This window comes from Apteryx rowi, unplaced genomic scaffold, assembly GCF_003343035.1.
Source record: "Apteryx rowi isolate R43461 unplaced genomic scaffold, aptRow1 scaffold_5, whole genome shotgun sequence".
Classification (NCBI taxonomy): Eukaryota; Metazoa; Chordata; class Aves; order Apterygiformes; family Apterygidae; genus Apteryx; species Apteryx rowi.
The window spans coordinates 755,232-781,518 of NW_020450760.1; the positions used below are offsets into that span (position 1 = coordinate 755,232).

Consider the following 26,287-nt stretch of genomic DNA (forward strand, 5'->3'; position numbering starts at 1 on the left):
TGTTCTACTAATACAAAACTGAGTAAGTATATTTTTAACTTCGAGAATTACACAGATAACCTTCCCTATAAGAACAAAACCATAGTTCTAGTTCAGCAGTTTTCAGACAGAAAAGGATTCATACGCATGTTTGCAGCTTATAAGAATCAACTCCTCAGCATAACAATAATACCTCAAAGAAACAGTTATACTACTTACATCTAAACATGGAACTGAACTCAATTTATTTAAGCACTTTATATATGCATATCACGAATTCAAGTGTGCAGACAGCCGATGTGTCTGAACAGCCACATTACGGACAAAAATAGAACGGCCATTAAAAAAAAAAAATCCAAGGAGATTGCTTTTATGTTAAACAATGTTGAATGAAAAAGGGGCCAAATACTACATATGGAAGATATTCTGCCCTCACTGTTTATCCTAATCTCCCATTGATAACTGTAGAACAGCTGATAGCAATCCCAGAAAGCACACCCTATAAGCATGGGTCACTGGTGATAATAAAAATCACCACAAATTATATCTAGAAGAGTTTGACATCCCTGAGTTATCATTATTTCATCCCTCAATTTCATGTTTATTTTATACATAATTGCCTTTTTTAAACTAAAAATATTATATTAAAGCATATGTATTTTTAACTGAAATTTCACATTTCCAAAAAGTATACCACGTCTTTATAAACTACTTTTTCTATAAAGGTAAGATAAAACTTCAGGGATAAATTTGTAATACCAGTCCAAATCTCTAGACTTCAACACCTGTCTTTTTATGTATTCAAAACTGTTAGTAATTTAAATTACTTAGCCTCTTCAAACATTTACATTTTTAACATCAGAAAACATGTTTAGGGAAGTTGTGATAGTACGGTCAATATACTCAAATACCAATGTAGAAACTACAATGGCAAACTAAAATCTTTAGTAAACTTACTCTAGAGTTACCTGAAAGCAAAGTTCAATTACTGGTTCAGCAAAGTCACTTTCATCTTCATGACAGTAAGACTTACCTCATCATATCTACATATCATACAAGTATCCATGAAAAATATTTCCATATCCTAATTTAAACACAGCAAATGAAATGAGAGATCACATTGCGACATCCCCAAAGCACACAGGAACACTGTGGGCTTTTCAGGTCTGACAGCAGTCGTTCAAAATGTAATTGCTTTCCTACCAAAGGCAATACACGTAGACTTTTTGGATCCTCAGCCACCACAGTTCACAAGACATCAGATTGGCAGACAAGGCAATAACATTTGAAACTGAAGCTACTTAATCTGATAGAGTCAAGAATAAAAACTAGCTTTTCAGAGTCCCAATACCACGTCAAAGTTAGGAGAGAAAAGATGCTCATTCACTCACAGATCTTCTACAAATACATATAAAAGGAAATCCAACTGCTGCAATTTTATTCCATTTATCCTTTAAGTTTTTCCATCCTACACAAGGGATCAAAGCTTGTATGCACTAAAGCCTGACAGCCCATACCACGATGACTAGGCAAAAGGTTGTTTTAATTCCACATTTCCATGACAAGTAGCATATATTCATTCTTTCTCTTCGAAACATCAGTGAAAGTTTTTCAGGCTCTGTACTCAATTCTTAACCTTTTGAAATATATTTAAGTTCACTTTTGTTTTGGTAAAAAGCTCAATAAACATTTGGGACTCTTAGGCCCCAGCAGCATCATGAGCTAGAATAAAGGATCTTAGAAATCAAGGAAATAAAAAATGAATTTAAAATTATAGCAGAGCTCAAAGGTTGGGTCTCCTAACCTTGAGCAAATACCTGCATTTGCGCGTGACCTAGAGTTAGAACGCTGATAATGCCTAATTCTTGAACTTCTCAAACATTACCTGACTAATGCTGTGGAAAAGTCTAATCAGAAAGCAGTAATTGTCTCACTGAAGTCAAGAGGAGCTCTATTATGGGCTTCAGTGCTTTAATACTGAATGCATAATTAGTTTTGCAGCATAGTAAACAGCTAGTATTTACTTCTGTTTAATTACAGCAGTCTTCCTCCTTAACATATGATAATAATGTAAATGTCTTTGCTCATTTTTAATATTTAGTAATGTAAATGTAAGTCCTTAAACACTGATCTCTGTTTAAAGTTTCCAATTAGAGGCCAAATAATGAGCTTTCATTTATTTTTTTATATCAAAATTTCAGTCAAAGCCTGGAATGCTTTATTTCTACTCCAGTTTTACCTGTGCTTCACTAAGTCCAAGTTCCAACATCTCCAGTGACTTTCGAATCATGTTTGATTTTTCTTCAACCAGATTAGTTTCATCATCTTTCTTCAAACATTTCAGTGTTTCAAGTAAGCTCTGTAAAATTGAATTGTGTTCATTCTTCAGTGCCTCTAGTCCATTAATAACTTGCTTAGTTTTGGCAATGATTTCATCTTGAGTAAGCTTCTCCAACTTCTCTTCCTTTAGATACACCATTGTGGACATGTTTTCATACATTCTGAAATGAAAGAGTACATTAGTTACCCAAAAGCAACAATAAAATAAGGAATTCTCAATAATGTAATAAAACTTGCCTTTAAGAAGTTATTCAAATATGTGAATTTGAAATTTATATTGAGAATATAATGGTGTTTTTGCACAACTTTTGCAATATTTTAAGTCCTGGCTTTGACAGGGTTTCAAGTTCTCCAATTTCTATTTCCAGGGTTAATATTAATATTCATAAGCCAAACAACAAATGAAAATAAAACATATACTACAAAACGGCAGAAGAATTTCTAATGAGCATCGAAGAATTGAGCAAACTAAGTGCTCCATCTGGCTTGCTGCAGAAGCTAATATAGTAGTGGGTGAATGTAAGAAACTATCTGCAGATGCCACTAATCTACAACTATCTTCACAAACATCCACAAAATAGGAGCTCAACTTGAAGAAATATTATCCAACCATCTAAAAAGGGTAAAGATAGATCAATCAACAATCAGGAAAAAAAAAAAAACTTAGCCCTTTTCCACTAAGAAGAAAACACCATCTTCACCTTTTTCCAGGGGCTAGAAAAGGTATTATACCTATATATTTTTAAAATAATAACTGTCCCTTAAGATTACATTACTGTAAATCAAGTTACATAGAGGTGTTCAATTGTCTACAGGTCTAGACGTAGCTGTTTTGATGAAGTTGCAACAACTGTCATAGGCTGGGAAAAATTATTTGTATAACTCAATCCTCGCAAGAAACATTTCAGTGTGCTATGCTGTCAGTAGGTCATGYACCATATCAAGGATAGTAAACTTCTGAATGTTTGTAAACACCTCTACCAAATGCAGACCAAAAAATGTTTAAGAACTCAGGTGATTATTATTATATGTCCTGCTACTGAAGCGACAAACAAGTCTAACAATGTGGAAATACAGACAGAAGACACAGAAATCACTTGATTCTTTTTAAAATGTTGCTAGGAAAATGCTCTATAATAAAAATTAAGAAGTATAAAGGAGTAATTCCTGGATTAAGATATTTATATCTTCAAGTGTACCAGGAAATATAAATTAGAACAAAGAGACTATAAAGTAGCCAAGATTTTTCAAAAGCCATAAATTACAACTTATCTATGTGAAGACACTTGGGGAAGCTTTGATAAACTAACATTTAAAATTAATTAGCTAAACTGTATTAGACCTTTTCATAGAAACAAATCTAATTTTTGAAGACAGCCAAAAGGAATTTCAACCACAATAAGAATAGGCAGGTGCGTGTGGGGAGGGGGACGTTTGTTTAAAAAAGATGTACAATTTATCCTTCAAAGCAGAAGTTAAATGAATTTAGGTGATTAACACAGACAAATTAACAGCCATTCACTGTTACCAAAAAACAACAACAACCACCAACCCACAGCCCACAAACCAAGAGAGTAACAGAAAAATACTACATCAGACATTGCAATGGTCATCTTTAAATAAAAGAAGGACAAAGTAGCCTGCGAAGTAGATATTCCACGGAGAAACCCAGCAGAAGACAACTGGGTGCACAATGAAATTGTAGGTGTGAAACGGGCACTAATGTTGTTACTATAGGGGAAAAGGGCCGTCAGACAGAATCTCGCACGCCGTTCTGGCTGAATACACGAAAAATTGCAATCAAGGAAGGCTAAGGTAGCAGAAGGGTCTGTTCTAACAAAGCAGCCTGTAACCAGACCTGCACATCACAGAAGCTTTTTAAGAAAGGAAAAGCAGGTTTAGGAATTCCATTTAAACCCCCAAAAGACAGAAACAAAACCCATCACAACTTGTAGACCTCTTTTACAAATACATTCTTCTCTGTCTCAGTTCTGTGTGCCTCATTTTTAAGCCATCACATTTTAAACCAAATATTAAGAAAGTAACCGTGAGCTTCCATTGCCTCAGAATAACCAATATGCAGAACTGTACTTGAGCTGGTGCCAATTCAAAAGTTACAAAAAGATACAGATAACCTGAAGAGACAATTCTCCTACAGTGAAAAATAGTGGAATCCTAATCTCCCCCACTGACAGGACAGGAACAAACCCTTCTACATAGGTTTCCTCAGATGTCCACTTAAATGATCTCTTAAAATACTTACAGAAAATTTTGAAAATTTTGTTCAGACTTTTGTAACACTATGACGGAAGAATAATTTACAGAATGGAAGACAACAAACATAGTAATTCATTATGCTATCAGGTCTGATTCTTTATAGGAATAAGATTAATAAACATCTAAAATATCTTTTAAGAGTAGCATGAAGGTGTGGGGCTATTTCCATGTTGTTTTTTTTTAATATATATATATATATTTTACGAAAAAGCCTACCAATTTATCAAAGAAGATCACATTTGAATACATTATCATGCGATTTGTTTTGCATAGCCTGAAGCTGAAAATCTTATGGGGGGGGGGGGGAAGTAGGGATGCATCCATACAGAGGAAAAGAGACACAAAAAAACCCAACCCACTACTGTGCCTTTCTGTTGTCACCTTCCAAAGAAGTTAGTTCTTTCTTCCTCTGTTTATCCCTACAGAAAAAAGGACATAGTCAAAGGCTTTGCAAATTCCTGTTGCTTCTATCCTGACATCAGCATACTGTCGACCGCATTGCAAATTTCACCTGCTATAGGGCAGGAATTCTAGATTTAAATGCTAATTTTTAATTCAATGCACAACTGAAAAAAATAAAAATCAAGATTCACAAAGTTTTAGTGTGTAAAAAAAAAAACCAAACCAAAACAAGAGATTGGGGAAAAAATATGCAACACGATCAAAGTTACAACAGACTAGCCAGCTGGCTTAAGCAGTTTACATATCATATTCGATATGCACTTGTGTAGATTGTGAGTGCTACATCTCTGTTTTATTTACCACAATGTAGAATATTACAAAGTACAGTCACTTAACAGTTTTCAAACATTTTTAAAAATAAAGCAATTTTCTTCCAACACACACAAAATAATYATCTTGACCTGCCCAAGTTCATAAGCTCTATAGTGACTTCTATTAAACAAAGAAATGGATTGAGAGTAACACAAATCTGACCCAAAGCAAGCATAAAGAAAGCAGAGCCAAACCTACAGACTTCCAGTCATGTAACTGCGGCGATAATCCCATCACACAAACTAAAACCGATTACAGATACAGCCACTTAAGTATTTCGTTATCCAAGAAACTTTCAAAACAATTTTACTAGTACTTCTGACATTACAATTTTTGCCTAAGTTTTTCAGTGGACATACACACAACACACTGAAATAACTACTTAAGCTCCTGAACTCATTTTTAAGGAAGTCTTAAACATAAATATCTTTTTGTATTTACCTACTTTATAAAAAAGGAAAATGTCATTTTGTTGTAGGTCACCTCCAAGAATAAGAGGATTCATGTTTAGGGTAAAATTTTATTTAATTAAAAGAATAAGAAACTGTTCAAAACACACTGATTTCTCAGAACTAAAATACACATATCAACATCAATCCTTCTTTGCATAGGAAAATTCCTTAYTAAGAAAGAACATTTCTCTTTACTAAAAAACCCACAAGATCTTTTTCCTTGAGTAAAGATTAGCATGGATCCTAGAGACAGACAGAAAATAGTAAAACAGTTCTAATTTTTGGAGGTTGCTTTTATTTATTACATATCTTGAAAAACACCATTTAGATTTTAATTATTTAGGAGTCAGATTTCAAGTATGAAAAAACTTGGAAGATAATTTTTTTTTCATGTATTTAGGGTCTGTTCATTAAAAACAAAAAATCTGCAAAGAGCTCTGTCAAATCAAATTCTCACTAAACTTTTCCTTCTGAATATACAGATAGCAGACAGGATAGCTAAACACCAGAGAATAATAAGGTGTCACCATTTGAGAAGTAGTAAATCATTTCCTAACAGTAAAAACTATCAAAAGACTTGCTCAAGCCACACCTTCTGGCCCTGTCATCTACCAGCACTTGCAAACTCCATACAAATATATTACATATTGACTTGACCTTTTTATATCTCCAATACTAAGTATCAGTTCACTGCTTTGTAACAATGATCAGTCTATTCAGGGCTTTTTACCTTAATTTCACTCTTCATTTCTCCTTAGTTAAATGAGAACACTTAGCACCCTAAATCTTGCATGCACATGCTTTATTTTGTATTAGCTGCAGCTTACAAGTCATTAATTCCCTGCTGAAACCCAAACACTGTTCATTACATCATGGAATGCACAGTCTTGAAATATTACCAACTGCTTTAACCGCTATTCTTCATAAAGTAGAAGACTGCCTTCTCGGACAATCCTGAAAAAAAGAGAATCACCGACAAAGAAAGGTTCATTTGCAGAGTTATTAGTGCACTAAAGAGATGAAAAACACCTCACAGACTGTTGAGGGGCATGAGTAGTATGTCAAACACTAAATTAACCGCACCTCTTCCTAACAAGGCAGTTCACAGTGACACATGCTAGTCAGAAATGGTGAGAATGAATCACCCACGGATGTCTTTTATATAATTAGAAAGATATTTGTAAAAGGACTCAGAAAAACATTCCAGTTTGAACATATTGCTGTCAGAAATGTCCAAATTCCAAAGAAGATTAAAAAAAATAAGTAAAAATTCTAAGATACTCACTTCACTATGAGGCCATTTCTACTATCACAAACCATATTCCAATACATAATAAAATTTATAATCTCAGTCTTTTAATTTGGTTTACTCTTGTTCGATTTCTAATGGTTGTTTATATTCAGGAATTTTATTCCAACATATTCAAATACATATATATATATATATATATATATATATATATATAAAAGGGCCAATTCTCTGTCCTTCTTTGGCATATCCAGCACAGTAGCTGAACTGTCATGCTGTGTCTCACTCTTTTCATCATATTATTTTTGAATTCCTATATGAATGCCTACAGAACAGAAAATCTTGAACTGCATCTGCAAGCAGCATACCAGTGGGGGGCAGCTGTTAGGTATTCTCGCTGACCCACTTCTGTAAACAGAAAACTGCTGCATTTCTGTCCTGCCTGAAGTTTCCAAATATGCAATCTTAGAAAATGTCTTCACAATGTAGCACAGATATACACAAGTTACTTAAAAATAACTCAGTTAATAAGAACAAATAGCAGCACATATCAGAGGCCCTAAATCACCGATCAGAAGTAGATAAAAGATGATGGAGTTGCACATGACTAGCAACCAACTTTAAGCAATGAGAAGTCCTTTAGAACACAAAGTTTTCGAAAAAGAACCAACCACTGGACTCACTACTTCCTACTAGTAAGCATCTGAATTAAAAAACCTTATTGTGCTCCTTCTGCCTACCTTCAACTCAGAGTTAACCCTGAATACAGAAGTCTGCCCTACAATCTGGTTTAAAATAAAGGTATACAAGGTAAATAGTACAAAAAAGATATTTGTCATCCTTAAATGTCAATGGAGTATAACCTAAGAAAAACTCAGAATGAAGTTCATAAGTTGACCTACAATCTTAACACTTCAAGACATTTATGTTGGTAAGCATACAGGACAAAAACCTCATATTTTGTAAAGGTTTATCCTTTATATGGTAAACTCACTAATTTCTGAAGAGATGCACAACGAGTATATCTAATACTCAAAATGACAACTTCACTAAAAGGTGTAAAATATCAGAAGAGTTGGATACTGGCAGAGATTTCAACTGGACTAACATGACTGTTGTTCTTCTATTAACCCTGCCCAGTGTAGCTTACTCTCCACATCACATCAGTGGGAAGAGGCTGCATTGCTACATGTTCTGCACCCACCTCACAACAGCATCCAGCTCTGCAAAACACTGCATCATACATTCGAGGAAAACCCAAGGGCTTTCATTAAGCTGATCTGCTGTATTAAACTAAGTTTAAGTGAAGAGGGTATGTACTAGTTTAGCTGAAGAACACTGTTACCATACATTTGGTTTGATACATTTGGAACCTTTTAATCACCTGGCCTGCTGTAAAAGTCATATTTTTCAGGGAACTCTTCGGATTCTTAGGAAGATATTTCATAAAAAAAAAAATAGAGAGAAAAGTAGGTTAGTAAAATATATTTGCTAATACAAGAGTTGATAGCAAAAAAATAACTCCCATCAAGTCTGTAGCAGGGATGACACTGACATTTCTCGTCAAGAAACCACAAGCTATGAAGATTTGCTGTTGAGGAGTCCATCTATATAGAATACTATGTGAAACTCCACAAACACTAATGAAGCGTATACCGTTTCTTAGCAATCATATCTGCATTCAGGTAAGTAACAGTCTTAACACTATTTTGAAATAAATACTTTTGCATTTCAATAGTAATTGCTAAAAAAACTTTAGCTATTTCAGCCTGTACTTCAGTATCTGTGGCAAGTAAACTACTTTGATTAGAATTATGATTTCTTGCTAGAACAGCTAATTCAGTAAAACCCGCTAAACACAGAAGAATTTAGACTGGCATAAAAGTACCATATAACTATACAGATTACTTGTCCTCTTAAAGGAGAACTTATTCTGGTGTCAATTCCTTTGTACTTAACTGAACAGACACATTTTAACCACCATTTCAACCACCCTAATGTAGATAAAACTGTACCCTTTTTAACTGCAGACAATTCAGATGACCTGCCAATATAAGTACTTCCAAGCTCTCTTTTAGATTCAACCACATCTGGTGGTGTAGCTATAATGCTGCAGACCGTGGCCAAATCCCATCCTGTCATTCTTGCTTACATACTACTTCAGATGAGATCCTCAGGTGACATGGCCATCCCCCTAAACATTAGTAATTCTGCTGTCAGTTAGGTAAGAATGCTGTAAGAGGAAAGTATTCTCTTTGTGGGGTATCTCACTCATTATGTTTTACCTTACTGGAGTACTAAAAATACATAGTGACTAGAACACTGAACAGTGACATATCCTAAAATCACAGAGGGCCTTTAAAAAGTGGCATCTGTTTGGATCCTACAGTCAGTCCACATGTACCACAAGCAAGCAAGGGGAAGGATAAAAAAAAAAAAAGTATTCTCTATATACATTCCCAAGACCTTCTACCAACTCAGGTTTCAAATTAAGCTGGATGAAAATAAGACCTTTCTATTCATTCGCAATCACATTAGCAATTACTCTTTGCCAGAGCTGAAGCAGGTGCCAGAGCTGTCTGACAGCTGCGCGTTCTAATGCGGTATCGGAGACCAAACTGGGAGCCTAGAGAACCTACACCAAAAGGAGGTCTTTCAAGAAAGTACATGCTTACTAATTCTTTGTTAATTGAGGTCCCTATGACTACCGTCTGTTACAGGCTGGTGGTACACACCTTTCTTATCCTAAATCTGAAACAACATACTTATTTAATACCCACAGGCCTGCAGTAAAATCAAAACACCATTCTTTTCTAGAATACTAGAACACAAATCTCTTCTACTGTTTGGTAGTCTTGGGCAATTTAAATCTAATGCTTATTTGTTAGTTTTAGTTATGTCCATGCAGTTTCCAAAGACAGGCATAAACTCGGGATTGCAAATCTCAGTCTCCTACCCACTGGAGCAAGGGAGTTCTTTTTTTTTTTTTTTTCCTCTCTGTACTACTGCTGCGTCAACAGCAAATATTATCTGTCACCCTTCTCCAAAATTAGTACTTCCTTCATTTCTTGTGAGCACTAATAAGAGCTTCTAAAGCAGTCACAAGTGGCCCCTGAGAAAGCAGAACATTTTGCCTGTTCACTAAAAAAGTGGCACAACACACCAGTCTGGGCCACAAAGGATTTGCCTTGTGCTTATAGCCACAAAAGCCACCTCACTGTGACAACTGGAGATAAAAAAACACATTTTCATGGAATGATCATGACAGTGTTCAGAATAGTTACATAAAGGCAGAATAAATTATTCTTAAATGCATCAGAAAGCAGAAGTTGAATGATTAAAAAAATCATATTTACACTTAGCTATTAAAAATTAAAAATGCTTGTCACATGAAGCAATATACATCAGAAGAAAATCAAGGATAATTATTCTAAGAAAAATTCTGTATTGTGGTTTAGTATTTTGTAGTTATAAAGACATGCTCCATAAATTTTCTGTTTTAGGTGGGTTGAAAGTACTGTATCTTTAAATAAATACAGTCAAGACAGTTTGAATTACAAATCCATCTTCATTATTAAATCCTGTACTTTTTACTCTCATGGCTCTACGCATCTACATTTCTTTAAGTGGGAATGTCACTTGGCTCTTCATGCACTTTTCAACTTGTGCACCCATGTTTTCAGGGAATCTTTAGTCTTGTCTGATAAGACCTTTTTTCATAGGGAGATTCTAGCTGGTGAAAGAGTCTCTTCGGGATTGGAATAGAGAGGGAGAGTTATGACTAAGTGTTTTTAAAGATACATATCTTGCAATTTTAAGTAGCCAATAGTGCAGGCAAAACATTTACTTTTTTTAACTTGACTCTAGTTATTTTTTCATTTTATTGTTATTTTTGGGACATGAATCCCTTTATCAACAATTCAAAGTATCTATTTATGTCATTTATTTAGCTCAATTCTAAACAGCGCTCATGTCAAAGCACAGCAGCATTCCCATCAAATCAAACTTCCAGATCACATTAAAAACCACATCAGCTTCCACTTACTAACATCAGACCTATGCATCACAACGAAATCTACTTTTTATGGCATACCCATAACCTTTAAAAGAATGCATGCAGGGAGGGTGGAGGGGGACATATCTTGCCTCTCATCATTGTCAGCAAAGCTTCCCACGTAGGCCCAATTTACGTGAGTATAGATTATATTACTCTTAGGTGCTTGAGGGCATTGTACCAAAATAAGAAAACCAGCAATTCCTCCTTCATACATAAGAGGAACATCCACTAACAGGGCTTCAAGAGAGACCAGCCTTTAAGTTTGAAAAATCCTTAAATCTGGTTTTGAAGCTACTTAATAGTTTACTTTAGTAAGATATACAAAACTGTGCAAAGATGGAATCGCCCTTCAAGCTTTAGGGAAAAGAGACTTCCTCCCACCCCACGCTTTCATAAAAAATAAAAATAAAAATAATAAAAAAAATCCAAAAACACTTACTAAATTCTTCCAAGATGACTACAGGAAAAAAAAGCTGCACAACTAAATAAGTTCTGATGCTGTCATTAATATTGAGCATTAATTATTTCTATCCCATTAAATATTGCACCAAAATTGGTACTTTCAATGACAGTCACCATTTATCAAACAGAATACCTTTTACACCTTGCAGATTTCATCTCACAGAAAGTGCAGCAAATGATGCAATCATCTAAAAAAGCCTTGCACCATTCACTGTATATTTTATATATCACGATAGAGAGCTGATTTTGTTATAAGGTTGGGAATCGTTTCCTGGTTAAGCACTCCATACCCGCAACACTTACTCAGATGGTCTTGAAGTCTATTGCACCAGGAGGTACACAGCAATACAACAGGCCCTAGCCTAGCACCTTACAAAGCCATCTTAACATTTTGTGTACTCACACCTGGGGCTCAAGTCATAGTTTTAGCCCCCTCTGCAATGATCTTGCACATTCACGATTTAGGCCAGTACCAGGGCACTGGGTGGACTCCTTTGCAACTCCTGAAATACTGGCTTTGGCAACAAGACTAGCTTAACAGTTCCCACAATCCTGTCATAATACATCACTTTTCTGGTGTACTGGCACAGAACAAGAGCATGCTATAAACTGGATAATGGACATGACAGAGGTAAACAGTAACAGTTTGACTACTCTATTTTAACCCATATCATTTGGATAAACCTGATTCTAAAGTATCGCTCTACTGGTTCATCTGTGGGGGGCAGAATAAACAGTTATTTCCTAAAACACCTTTGCCACTAAAAGCAACATATCATGCACATTCTAGTGTTGCTGCATGTGCAGCAGGGCTTCCCCCCAGCCCTCTCAAATCAGTCTGCATATTTCCAGGCCATTTGTTGTCACAACAACTGGGTGAGGATCAAGAAACTGAGTCAATGGCCACACAAGGTACAACCAGGCACTGTAATTCAAACCCCACTGACTGTTGTTTTTAAACATATGCTGTGCATCTTTGCTCTCTGTCTGCATTCTGCATGGACTCTTTTCAGAAAAAAATTTAAAGTTAATTTTATTCTAACATCAATATTTTATACATGCTCTAAAATCCACATGGAGCATATAATTTTAACTTAAAAGTATTGTCAGAGAAATTGGTATTAACTGAATAAGAAAGATTTAAAACCAGAGTAATTTAATCATGAATCAGCCTTTACCCCTTTTCTGAACAATGGGAAGGAGATGTGATTAAGTAACAGCAAATTACTGGGACATTTAGTCAAAGTCACCCTGTGATGCCTCTTGCCCTTTCAAAAGACAGGGGACAGATAAAAAAATCTTTGAAAAATGAGGACATATGGCTAAAGCATGCATCAGTACCATAACAAACCTTATCTGTCTTCTCTGCATGATTTCTTAAGTCACCAGGAACACCTACTAAGCACCAGCGTCCTGCGCTCCAGAACGCTCTGAGAACAGAACGCTACAGAACAGTTTTATCACATTCTCTTTGTTAAACATAATTTTGCCTTACGGTTGACAAAGCAATCGGGTTTGCACACCAAACCTACCCAATACACACCACTCCTCAAAATTAACACATCTTCCTGATGATTCATTCATTTGCACCTATAGCAAGACCTTTAGGTCACCACCAGTATGCTAGTGCACTGCTATACATACAGTGACTCCTGTACCCCTCCATGTTTCAGTACAGCTAGAGCCATYATACTGAATGCAACCGGGGTACATCCAAAAAAATGCTAAATACAAACAATAGCACATTCTTGGATCTTCCATGCATTGTTTTACACATGCAGAGGAATTCAGAGCCAGAAATGGCCATCAGATCACCCGGTGTGGCTTCCTGCAAACACAAAACCACAGACATTCACTCACTCAGCCTATGGCTAGAGAGAAGCTGGTAATGCTCCTCGTGCAGCCCTAGGTTTCATTCACATCCTCCATCATGCCAGCACAAGGACTCATGACAGCTGTAATAAATTGAATCAAAGAACTGACCCTTTTACTGGATTATTCTTCAGTCAGAGGTGAGGGGACAGAAAAAGAAAAGGACCAGAGTACACACCCAGTCAAAATATAATATTTCACCAGGTTGTCAGGCAGATATCTGTGCTAACACAATGAGGACACGGAACAAGTGGCAGGAGTGAGGTACTACGTAAACCAGCACTGAGACTAAAGAAAAGTTCAAACAATACCCTTAGACATTGGGTATATGCTACTATTCTGTCACCAGAAACAATTTAGGAGGTTGCGGTCCTCCTCCTCTCTCAAACTTCTAATCTCCCCTATATCCTCACATATTACCATCCCACTAGTTGCATTATTCCAGCTGTATGTGGCTGCCCTCTACACTGACCCAGGGGGAGGGGTGGACTTCATGTTTTTAACCAACCCTTTCTCCCTCAAAATACACTCTAAATATGATAGGGGTGGGGGGAGGGACACCCAGTTTAATCACAGGAACAAATGAAACAGTACAGCCGAGGATATAGTAAAATCCACTCATGGTGAAGAAAAGAAAGAGAGAAGAGAAAAAGAATGAGAGAGTAACTACAGTCTGTCTGAAATGGAAGCTACTCAAGCTGGAAAGGAAAGACACAGCTATAACTTTTCTACATCATTCAGCCTGACATTGTTTGATAAAGGAACATTCATAAACATCCCCTCAATCTTAAGTACAATATTCTATCCAGGGGAAAAAAAAACAACAAACAAAGCAAAACAAGAAAAACAGAACCACCCTCAGCAGAGACCCCACCTCTTCTCCTGCTAGTCCATAAACCAGTATGACATGCTTTGCAAATCATTCAAGCTACTGTCAGCTGCAAGGGAGCAAACTTAAAGATACATCACAAGGATGTAGTTACTGAAATCCCTCGGAAGTTTAAAACCACCACCCTCTACCCTGTGGAATGGCACACACACACAAATAATAGCACACTGCAAGTAATCTTAATGTTTTGTTAACATTTAACAACTTGTGCTGTTTCCAGGCAAAAAAACAATATTAGAGTCCTATAAAATAATAGTAATAATATACTGTTAAAGAGATAGCAACACAGGACATAAGAAATAGTTTACAAACATAAAATCAGTGTCTATATATAATGCAAAAACACCAAGAATTAAGATACACAACCAGTTATTCAATAATTCCAAAAAAGATGAGTTGTCATTCTTTGGATTAAGATGACTGATTTTTGAATACAACTATAATGGTTTTCTGAAATATATATGAAACACATAATAGTTTGTATCTGCTTTTTTATATTAGCAAAAAAGTTCAACTTTACATCAGACACTTCTTGACTTTCTAAATGTTAGTTAGTACAGCATTAACTTTTAAAATGTTTTTTCTGGTGTACATGCAAATACAAGGTTAAAAGCACATAGTAAATAGGGTGTAGTTTGCCACCACCTCAACCTGACCGATGTGCAAGGAAGCTGGTATTACTGACTAGATTGGTTACATCCTTTGCTACATTAACTTTACAATTTTATTAAATCAGTTATAGTTCTGATGTAAACCCAGGAACAATATCTTAATACAACAAATGGGCTTTAGAGCAGATATTTACTAAGGAACCAAAATAGGAAACGGCTCACTTTAAAGTCTACCCACAAAATATGTTTTACCTCTTTTACCAGTAAGGGGTGCTGCATTGAGAAACATGGGAAAAATCTGTATGTTTAAGTGGAGAACAGAGGGGAAAGTCTATTTGAAATAGAAGATCGCCTGATCAAGTACTATCATTGGTCAATACACATTATTAGGTCTTCCTAACTTCAAGCAAGAAGGAAGGCCAATAAAAATTGACAAAACCAATTCAATTCAATTCCACTTGCATGGCAAAACACAGCTTCCAGGGTAAAGATTGTTTCATACTGCACTGACAGAATTAAATAGCAGAGTCCATGGGAGACAAGCTGGATTCAAAGAAACAACATAATGACTAAGTCAACACACAGATACTATTACTTGCATCTGTTTTCTTAGCTGACTGAATCCAAAGAAACTGTATCAAATATCTGAGATTAATTTTCCTCATATGTTATAAAAAATTTAAAATACCTAGTGTGAACTGTGCTTTAGCATTTGCCCTCTGAAAAGAAGTTTATTCAGTCCCAGATATATTTTGGCTCCTGGAAGCACACATTTGCAGTCCTCAYGCTTGCCTATCTGCTATGGATTGTCATTATTAATTAACTGTTTAGCATAAAATAAAAAACCCTCCAAAACAAGTACGGCATCATCTTACGTCTGCAAAGCACCTCATACAAGACCTTATGACAATAATTCCTCCACCACCAAAAGGATCCATAATTCTGGCTTTTACCCTCTAACAAAGTGCCCAGCTCAAATCCCATGAGTGATGGCAACAAAAACATCTCAGCAAATGTAAGCTGTCATAAGTGCACCTTTTTCTGGTCAGGCATTTATTGATTTTGGTGGCTGATAAATAATTTTTCAAAGAAACAACACTTATTTCTACAGCCTGCTATCAGAAAGGAACGTTTCACCCAAGAAATTACTGGGAAAGCCTTATTACCTCAAAAATACCTAAAGCTGTGTGTGACTCAGGATACGACTACTACAAGATTCTATGCTGAAGTCTTTGACTGGTACTTGGTACCATAAAGTCATCTATTGGACATTTTATGCTCAAGGCTCTTTTATTGAGCAAAATGAAAGTTAACATAGTGAAAAGAAACATTTTTCTAAAATCTAGTCAAGATAAGTACAATGCTCTCATCAAACAATGAAAATGATTTTTCAGGTTGTACTAAGAGATAAGCCTGTGACTAGCTGCTTCTATTGCAGTGACAACGGAATTGGTCACATCCCATTTTTATGAGATGTGTCATACTGAACATTACCTTGAGGCAGACAGACTAAAAAAGCTGTCTATTTAAATTGTCTTAGCATGCTTGTTCTCATCACTGTCTGCTACCATGACTCTTTAAAATAAAGTACAGAATATATTATGCTTATCGATGAATTTGCCTGAACTTGCTTGCTTTCCACGCCTCTTAAAGAAACATTATTTTTGTAAATATTTGTACAGTGAATTAAGTTTTAAAATAATCATAAGCTATGCATCTGAAGATATGCTGTTAATCCTAGAATAAACTGAATTACATTTGTCTACCACAGATGCCGAGCAGAGGAAGAGATGGAAGAATAACTGCACAAGCCCACAAGTCTCAAGAGAAACAGAAGCTGCATTAAAGGGACTCAGAAATGAATACAAAGATACAATATTTCCCCAAACTCCCAACTAAATAACAGATGTATATATGTATGCATATGTATATAGATACACATACAAACACACATATATAGATATATAAAGAGATAGGTATAGGGCATAAAATTTGCACACAAGTGAGGGTTTTCTGTTATCACAGAAAGTTCCTCATAAGCAGAGCAAGCAGCAACTGCTCTTATATCGCATAAGGGTCTATACAGAATTATTTTGGATTCTTGTATGTCAGAAAGCATTCAGTAGATCCTGTTCTGGACTCCTGCAAACTTCATTTGCAGTTTAGTATAGTCTACTGTTGTATACTTTTGTCAAAGACTTTTTTTTTTTTTAAATCATTTTCCATGAATAGCCCACTTTTAGCATCTCACAGTAATTTGATGAACAGTAAATGAGACCATTTGAACACAGTTTTGGGCGGTAGACATAACTCTCTTATTTTCTTTTTTAATTACATATGATTGCACTTTTTCTTTTATGAGAAAATGAATGGAATTTAAACTCAATTGTTGTTAGAATTTCTCATTAATGGATTTGTTTAGTTCCATCATCATCCTTTGGAAACAGAAAGGTTGCCAAACTTTAACTGCAACATGATGCAGAAGTGATACTGCATTCTTGTGTGACTCTGAGGAACTGACAATTTCTGTTCTCTGCATTTCCCCACATGGTTCTGCATAATATAAAAAGCATAACTACACAGAACAGCTAGAGATTTCCACATTTTTAATGATTTCATAGAAATTCTCTATTAAACCATATGCTCACCAAAAAAAAAAAAAAAAAAAAGTTGTTCAGTTGGCTTACAAAATACAAGGCTTTGTGCTCAGAATCACCAAATGGTTCAGTTTTCTCATTGCTGCCAGTAAATGCTGAATGTGTTACTTTCAGTTATAGCTATAATCCTAGGGTTATATTATCCTCTATCATGTTTCACTGAAGCTTTGGAATTTATAATCAATTAAAATAAAGCTATTTTCCAAAAGAGTTCAAAATCAATGCTGAATCCAAAAAGATTTTTTTAATTAAAACGCTTAACTGTCTAAATCTTGAAGTCTTTTTAGCTTTCCAATGCACTCGCTTTGGGCATAAGTTTCCTATTTAAGTGAAGTGCAAATACAAAAGGGGAAGAGAAAGAGACAATTACTTCCCAGAGTAATTGTTACTGCACCTTCTGCCAACAGCAAGAATTCTGAAATTTTATTGTAAAAGTTATTTAATACAGTTTTATGTACAACTGTGAAAGTATTTTATATCACAAGTGATATTTGCTCACCTTTTTGCTGTTCAAAGCAAATCATAAAAACAAACTTTCACTTTTGCTAGTTGACTTTACTTTCTCATCTTGTATTCTGGTTCCATATTCAGTAATTGAGTATCATTGTTACATTAAATCATAAACACTACAGGAAATGATTAACAGGGAAAAAAAGCATCATAATTGATTTACTAGCCTTCAGAAAGCCAGTCAGTAGCATTAATCTAGGTGATGCTGCTTTGATCATTAAAACATGCTCCAATATGCTTAGAACAAAGCATTCGTTAAAGAATCAAGAAGTCTTTTTTTGTGACTATACACAACTGCTACGCAGATTTACAGATCAGACATTTTGCTACCTAACAATATTAAAAACACAAAGCCAAAAAGAGAAAGATTTTTGGAAGTCTTTCTAATTAATGTCTGCCTAAACGACAGACGTCAATAAAGTCAATTATGCATTAATGTTATTTCACTAGAATTAAACGTTCATAATTTATGTTTTTCTTCATTATTTTGGAACCGTGGATATCTCCTGGGCCAAGCTCAAAGTATGAGCACCGTCTCAGACCGTATCATGGGTTGGTGCCCTATAATACAGAAATCCGGTCACTACAAAACCCAAGCTGTCTTCCCGAACTCCTCTTTCACCATTTCAGAAGGGGCAGCGACGAGCTTTACGACACAAAATAAAGTAAAAAAGGCGAGCGGCTCTCCCCGCCAGCCGGGCGGCCGGGCGAGGCGGCGCCCCTCYCCCCCCCCCCCCGGGGTCCCTCCCTGGGCGGCGCCCGGCCCGGGCTGCAGCGCGGACGGACGCCAGCAAGGGGACAAAGCGAAGCAAGCGCCATCCCCGCCGGGGGGGCTCCTTCTCCCCTCCGCTGCCCACGGGTGATCACAACTAACAGAGCTTTAGACGAAACACGGAAAACATCCTCCCCCCGCCTCCCCCCCCCCGCCAAGATAAAACCAACCCACCGCACACGAAAGGGGCCGGCTGTCAGCGGGAGCCGCAGGGGACCAGCCGGCCAGCGCAGCCTTTTGTTGTTTGCGTAACGGCAGACAGGAAGGCGCAGATAAAAAGCCCCAAAGCCCCGAAGCCCCTCGCCCCCGCGGCCCGCTGTCAGAGGCCGGGGGCCGCCCGGGGCGCGGCCGGCGCCCCCCACTCACCGCTCGGTGCTGCAGGCTCGGGCGATGTGCGCAGCGCTCGCACAGGCGGCGGGGGCCGCGCAGCCCGCGGGGGCGGAGAGGAGGCGGCCGGAGGAGGATGTCAGCGATGGGCGGGCGGAAGGGAGGAAGGAAAAGGGKTTTTTTTTCGGAAGGGGGGGAAGAAAAGAGAGAGAAGCGAAGGAGGAATGGAAGCGGGTCGGCCCCGCGGCCCCTCTGGATGCGCTGACAGGCCCGACGCGGCGGCCGCGGAGGTCGGCGAGGGGCCCAGCCCCCGAGGCGCGGGCGCTGACAGCTGCAGGCAGCCGCTGCACGCAGCCCCCGCTGCCGCCCCGGCCGCCGCCCCTCTGCCCGCCCCGCCGCCTCCGCAGTCCGGCGCCCCGCCCCTCGCAACATGGCGGCGCCTCCACTCCTTCTCCCACAATCCCCCGCGCGCCCTTCTTTCTCGAAGCCCCCCCGCGGTCTATGATGTCATCCGCCCCCCCGCGCCGTGGCGGGTAACGGCCGCCCGCGAGGCGAGGGCGAGGCCAACGGCCGCCCCCGGCCCCGGCGCCCCTCGGCAGCCGCGCCGGGAAGCTGCTGAGGCAAGGCCTTCCAGGGTTCAGGTGCGAGGCCCCTCGCTGCCGCTCCTGAGCCTGTGTCACGGCTTAGGCCGTGCTCGGCCGCCTCTTGTGCGTGAAAGGTGCTGCTGTGGCGAGCGGAACCCGGCATTTCCTGAGTGCAGCGCTCATGTGCCACGGGCTTGGTGTTGTCCCCAGGAAAGGTACCACTGCCAGCGTTTCCCATGCTTATGGTTTCATGCGCCCTGGGAAGAGGTTTAGGAATGTTGTTTCGGGAAAAGGCTGACAATAGGACGGGCAAAGCCCGTGTTCCCTTCTCAAGCACCTCTGGAACAAGTGCACGTTAACGGATCTGCAGCACACAGGCAGTTTGCGGTCACTGCACAGGTCACACAAGGGGCAGCTGAGGCCGAAGTACAAATGCTGTGAAGGCTGGGTCCCCTCTCTGCATTCATGTGCTGCTAATGTATTTCCACACCCTTGCCTTAGATGTGCATTGAACTTAGTGAAAGATCCCTATTGATCTATCGGTTTATTCATAAAATGAAAAAAAAGGGTTTCATCATAACTCTGACACTTGCCACAAGAACTATTTCCTTGCAGCTTCCCATTTCACTCCCTCTAAAGAGGAGAGACTGATCATGATGTTTTCTTCATATTGCTTTAGTTCTGCTGGGTAGAAGTTGATCCCAGAAATGAAGGAAGATGGAAGGAGATGGAGTTTGGGATGAAAGATATAGTCAAATATGACACAACAATAAGAAGTACATTAGGGATCATCAGAGAACAGTGACAGTGACAACTTTATGAAAGAGTTAGTAAAGTCTAGACAGAATATTATGGTGCATTATAGTCTGAGTACCACATATGTAACTTCTACAGGAGATACAGGTATGAATCATAAACATATGGAACCAGGTGGAGGTATAGTGCTAAATCAAAATGTGTCATCTAAGTGGTATACTCTAAAATATACAAGGAAAGCTCTGCTTACATGTATTTGCCTTCACATGTAACACTGAACAAATCTACAAGATGGTAGATGCAAGAACAAGGATGAGGTGAGAAAGCAAGACTAAGAAGAAGCAGGAAGATAGAAAAGGAATCAAAGCTCAAGCTGTACTCAAAGAGGTAGAACAGGAAAAGACAGTCATAGAAGCCCAAGAGGAACAAAATAAAGTTAGGAGAAAGTGGATTGTCTACAGACTGCAAGCACAGAGTTACTGTTTGATCTGAAAAGCTGAGGGAACTGAAGTATACTTCCAGAATACTGCTGATTCACATCTTACAGAGGTCAAGCTTTCTAGCAAAAACAATTGTGWTACTAGTACTTCAGAGCAGCAGCTTTTTGTGTTTCTCATCTCCATTTAAAACAACATTCCTCTGACAATTTTGTGTTAATGGTTTATCATTATAGGGTAGTTTTGACAGGAAAGTCAGGGGACAGGACAGACTAACTATGTATAATAATGAAATATGTGTTTGTATGGTAACGTGAAAGGGGAAAAAAAGAATTGAAAGGCATTCCTTTATACAAACCACATGTTAAAAATAAGAATCATGCCCATGGGTCCACTAGTTCAGCATTTTCATGAATATGCAAGAGATTTAATTAAAAATAGAACATGTCCTAATTACATAATTATGCAAGGAGACTGATTCAAAGGAACCACCCCTGTCTTTTAAATAAACAATATTCATTGCTTTCTTCCTATCACACATTTACTTTAAAAGATTTCCTGTAATTAGTTGCTTACCCCAGGGATCTCTGAGCATCTCTGAACAAAGCAACTACTCCAGTTATGACCCTGATTCATAATATGCTGGCTAATGAAGTATGCTTGTGGTTTCTTGCATAAGTAGCATACACTATAAGCTCCCTGGTGCAGAAAGGTTGATTAGTTCAATGAACTAAAGTGTGGTATTACTCCCTTCTGTTTATGGCATGTAGTAGAAGAGCAGAGGCAAAAGATACCCGGTGAACGTGCTTCTTCCTCAAGCTTCTGCCTGACTGCAGCTATCATAGGAGTTTCTCTTCAACTGGATCTTGTTTTTCCTGTCCCATCTACATAAGAATTATCCAAGTTCCTCCAGCAGTAAAACTGTATTATTGCCCACATTTCCATCTTCTCTTAGGGAACTAGTTACGTTGTGTGCCCTGCTTTTAGGATGAAGTGATCTAGACATGCTGTCTCTAGAATAGTCTTTATCTGCCACAAACAAAGTTACTGTGGTTTTCTGCAGACATCTCAGTGGATATTAAAACCTCAAAACATGTTATTTACACTGCCAGATTCTTTTTTCCCCTCAATATACCCATCTCCCTCCTCTCCCCAAAGAAGATTTGTAATTCCCAGTGGGAGGAAAAAAACAAGCAGTTAAGCTAATGCAGCACAAAACTCTTACGTTTTGAGGTGCAACAGTGTAAGAAATACACACAGCAAACTCCAAGTTCTGTTCGACTGACATCCACAGTCAGAGGAAGCCTCTATAGAGAAATAGATGTTCACTTAAATTAAGAAGCATGGGGTGTTTTATTTTACCATTGTCATTCCAAAAACTAATTTTAGATTTAGAGCATCTTCCCTCCTAAAAGGGAGGGACAAAAGTGTTTTAAATCTAATCCTATAGTCTAATCCTAAATCTATAAAATCCATCTAATCCTAAATCTATAAAATCCATGATTTCATTTTATAAATATGGGCTATCATAAAGCACTAAATTGGAATAAATTCAACCACTGCTAAAATGGTATGTGAAAGCATCCTGGCAATAATAAATACTGAAAGGCCAGATTCAGCAACCTGTCTATTTTTTCATCATGATCACTTGACAGTTGCATAAGCTTTTAGTTTATATTTCATAAAAGAATTTCCCATATGGAAAACAGCAAACAAAAAATCAGTGTTTAAGAGTCAAAAGTGTCAAGTACAGAGTTCCAGACAGTTTTAGTCTAACTCCTTTCTGCATATGTACAACTAATGCGCACAGAACTACCTTGTTATCATGGAGTTCAGACACGTTGGAGTAAAAGGACTGTATTTTGACATGATTCATTATTATACTCCAGATGCCTGAACTTACTGTAGGGAACCTACTGTTGGGCATAGCATAAAGTACTCAGTAAAATAAACACTGCCCATGATCCTACTCCCCAAGTCAGTAAGCTTCATTTGCATGCAAGTGAATTCTCCTTTTTCAGAGCCACAAGGATGTCTAAAAAGCTGTAACAAATGAAGGCCAGTGTGCTTTTCCCTGCCCTTTTCTATCCACAGTTAAATAACAAGCAAATAAAGCATGCAGTGTAATTAAATTCTAACAGGTCATTTCATTAGCTAATTTCTGTTACTTTTTTAAGCAGAGTAGGATGCTTGCTGTAGACATTAACATTTTGCTACCCCAAATTCCCTTCATTTCATAGCTATTACATTGCAGTGCTATTATTAGAGTCCAAAGGACACTGAAAGGCTTAGGAAACACTTTCAATTAGCTTTAAAACATTTCTATCATAAGAACAGATGAAAAATCCTCAGCTAATTCAGTTAAAGTAACCAGATGAATGCTAGAAACTTTTAGACMATTTGCATGTCAATATTACTATGTGAACATAAAGAAAAATATTAGACAATTTCAGCAACACAGCTACATTTCTATGTCCCAATTTCCACTATGATGTTCAAAATATTAAATGATCACAGATTTCTTGAGAATTGTGCCCTTGGACAAACCATAATATTCTATGCCATATGAATTTACAGACATTGCCAGTATTTCCCAAGATACTTTAAACATCAGAATTTCCAGCAGTTTAGTTATCATCAGAAGCTCTGCACTACAAACCCTTAGACTTGTATCTCTGCTCCTTGCATCCAAGGAAGAGGTTCCCACCTCTGAGGGACTGCTCACGCCTGTTCATATGTACATCACCCCACCAGCAATTTCTGTTCTTTTTTTTTTGCTTCTGCCATACCTTTCATTTAATTCAAAGGTGAAGAAGTTTTCTTCCTTGTCTGCTTCCATGTTCTGTAGTCAATACCACTTTTACTAAATTACCTACCAACGCCTTCCTATCTTAGAGAGGATCTCTTCTCTGCATTCATTCTGCATGACTTTTAGTGCTTATACATCAGGAAACGTACTATTGTGTACTCCCCTCCTTTCCTCCTCTATACTCTCCCTTTTCAGTGAGCTTATTCTCTCTTGGGGTTTCAGTTGCTCATTCAAGGTTATGACAAGTAGGAATCATTGCATATGAGTCACAGGAGATTACATTTACTTTTATATCCACTTACTTCAGTCACTGAACCATTGCAGACATTGTCTTAAAGCCTTTAGATGAAATCAACATTAACACCCTATTGGTGGCTTATCATGTTAATCTTAGCTACTACTAGAGTAAGAACATTCACTGTATGATACAGTACTTCAAAGTGTCTGCATTATTACTATGTATATTCTCCCCTTCCCTTCCTCTTCTTTGTTACCTATATGGCTTGTCAGCATTCTTCTGTGGAGGTTTGCTAACTCATCAGGCTTTGCTGCCAGATTACTTGCARTAAAATCAGGTGAGGCTCTTACTTTGATAATACTGGTAGTGATTGTAGGGATTCCTGTGTGAGGAAGGAAGCTTTACGTTAGGTGCCTTTTCTCATGAAATTCTCCAGAGTTTCACTACAAAAATTGCTTTTTCCCCTAGTCTTTCAAAAATGCCATGCTGGATTTTAATTTCCACATCAGTGTAAAACTTGGATAATTTCATTGACTGGTATAAGATTTTTCTTTTTTTGAGAAGAAAATTTTTGAAAGTGTAAGAGTATTCTTCTTTCCTACTGACCCTAGACAGAGGTGCAGACTGAGACATAATCTTGTCTCAGCATGAAGGTAACAGGTGCTTCCTCACAGAGATACAGAAGATTTATTCACTTGATTCTCACTAAGATGCCTTAGTACCTTTATAAAAGAAAGAAGATGTGACTTTTCAGATGCTGCTTTTTATTAAAGCTCATGCATATGCTAATCACAAACAATGCTAACCCCAGAGGATGCCTGTATGAGACCTTGTCCAAGTAGAAATTTGCATGTACTGACAAGACGGAACTAAGTATAAACGGCACTGCAGATAACCACCTCAGTTGGTCTTTTTTTATTAAATCATCAAACTCTATTGAAAAATAATCAGGTTTCTTGCCCTTTCTGCTCAGAAGTCTCACTCTTCCAGAGTGAGAAGACAGAATTTCTCAGTTCTTATGGAGGCTCATTTTACATCCACTTTCCATCACTGGAGTTTGCCTTGGTTCAGAGGGTATTCAAGCCAAATAAGTACTGAGTTGCACTGAATTGGGGAATTTGTGGTAATACAGTTTGTCCCTTTGGAAAAGGAAATGTTTCTGCTGAGTGACAACTGTTTCTGTAGCTTCTGTGCCAATGGCCCATTATATCTCTACAGAAAATGTGTTCTGTGTATATGCCTGTGGCTAAATGGATGGTACACATTACATGGGGCTGAGAAGGGCAGAGTCTCTAAGAATCAATAGGAAACAGTACTGCATGTGCTGGGTGTTTTGTTCCTCATCCTGTCTCCTGGGAAATAGAGCAGGTGCAGGATAAGGAGAAATGACCTTATTCCCAGGGGCTTGGGTATGAATTCTCCCTCCTTAGTGTCTCCCTCTTCCCACAGCAAGTATGTAGAGTGTTCATGTTATAATCTCGGGCACACATAGTGAAACAGTCATCAGAGTTCAGTGAAAATTGAAATGAAAAGGTGCATATACAGGCTGCAGAACAGCCTCAACAGAAGGTATGACAGGTCTGAGATACAGAAACTAAAAAGAATTAGAGGCATGTTGGCTTCATAGAGTACATCTACCTGGGAGTAGCTAGGCCTTGGGAACCTACAGATGTCTGAAATCAATGTCTGTAGACAGCTTTTGGACAACTTGTCAGGTACAGCTGGTGACACTTTGAGTTGTTTAATGGCATACAAAACTATGATGCTTTGGAACACAAGATTCACACTTTGTAGTGTGCAGTATGCCCTCAGAATGCTCCATAAAAGATCATCCAAACCGCATCATAACACATTTCTCTCTCTTAGCCTCTTCCTAGATGGAATAGAGAACACCCATAGAGAAAGAAAAGATGGTCAAGTTTCTGGGAAGAGGAAGCTCTCGCCTGGATTTGCTACCCTATCTAGACAAGTTTTGTGGACATTCTTCACTTCTTCTGTATCTTCACAATGATACAGAAGAAACCAGGATATGTGCATCACTGCCATCAAATATTAGACTTAAAACACTGGTGAGATGATTGCATAATTCATGGCTCCTACCGGATAGATTGTGTGTTTTGTTTCAAAGGGGTTGCCTATTGCAGTTACCTGAGAACAAATATTCTTGAATAACTCAAAATGTGGGCAATTTCTAAAAGGTCCAGCACAGAGTCCCAGAGGAGAAGGGACAGAGAG

General features: G+C 38.0%; 1 protein-coding gene across 9 annotated transcripts in view; it reads right to left on the reverse strand.

Annotated features, from left to right (window-relative positions):
- The window catches only part of KLC1 (kinesin light chain 1), a 49,973-nt gene extending 30,379 nt beyond the window's left edge, over nucleotides 1–19,594 (reverse strand). For 8 of the 9 annotated variants that reach the window (XR_003255720.1, XM_026079310.1, XM_026079313.1 and 5 more), the window contains exons 1-2: nucleotides 19,268–19,594; nucleotides 2,219–2,480 (exon numbers count right to left, since the gene is read on the reverse strand). Coding sequence is in view for 8 of the 9 variants with exons in the window: in XM_026079310.1 (XP_025935095.1) it covers nucleotides 2,219–2,479 (261 nt within the window). In the remaining variant the exon portion in view is untranslated. Of the gene's footprint in view, nucleotides 1–2,218; nucleotides 2,481–18,118; nucleotides 18,270–19,267 lie in introns of those variants that run through there. The other variant, XM_026079309.1, reaches the window with a different exon arrangement.
- Nucleotides 19,595–26,287: the final 6,693 nt, after the last annotated feature.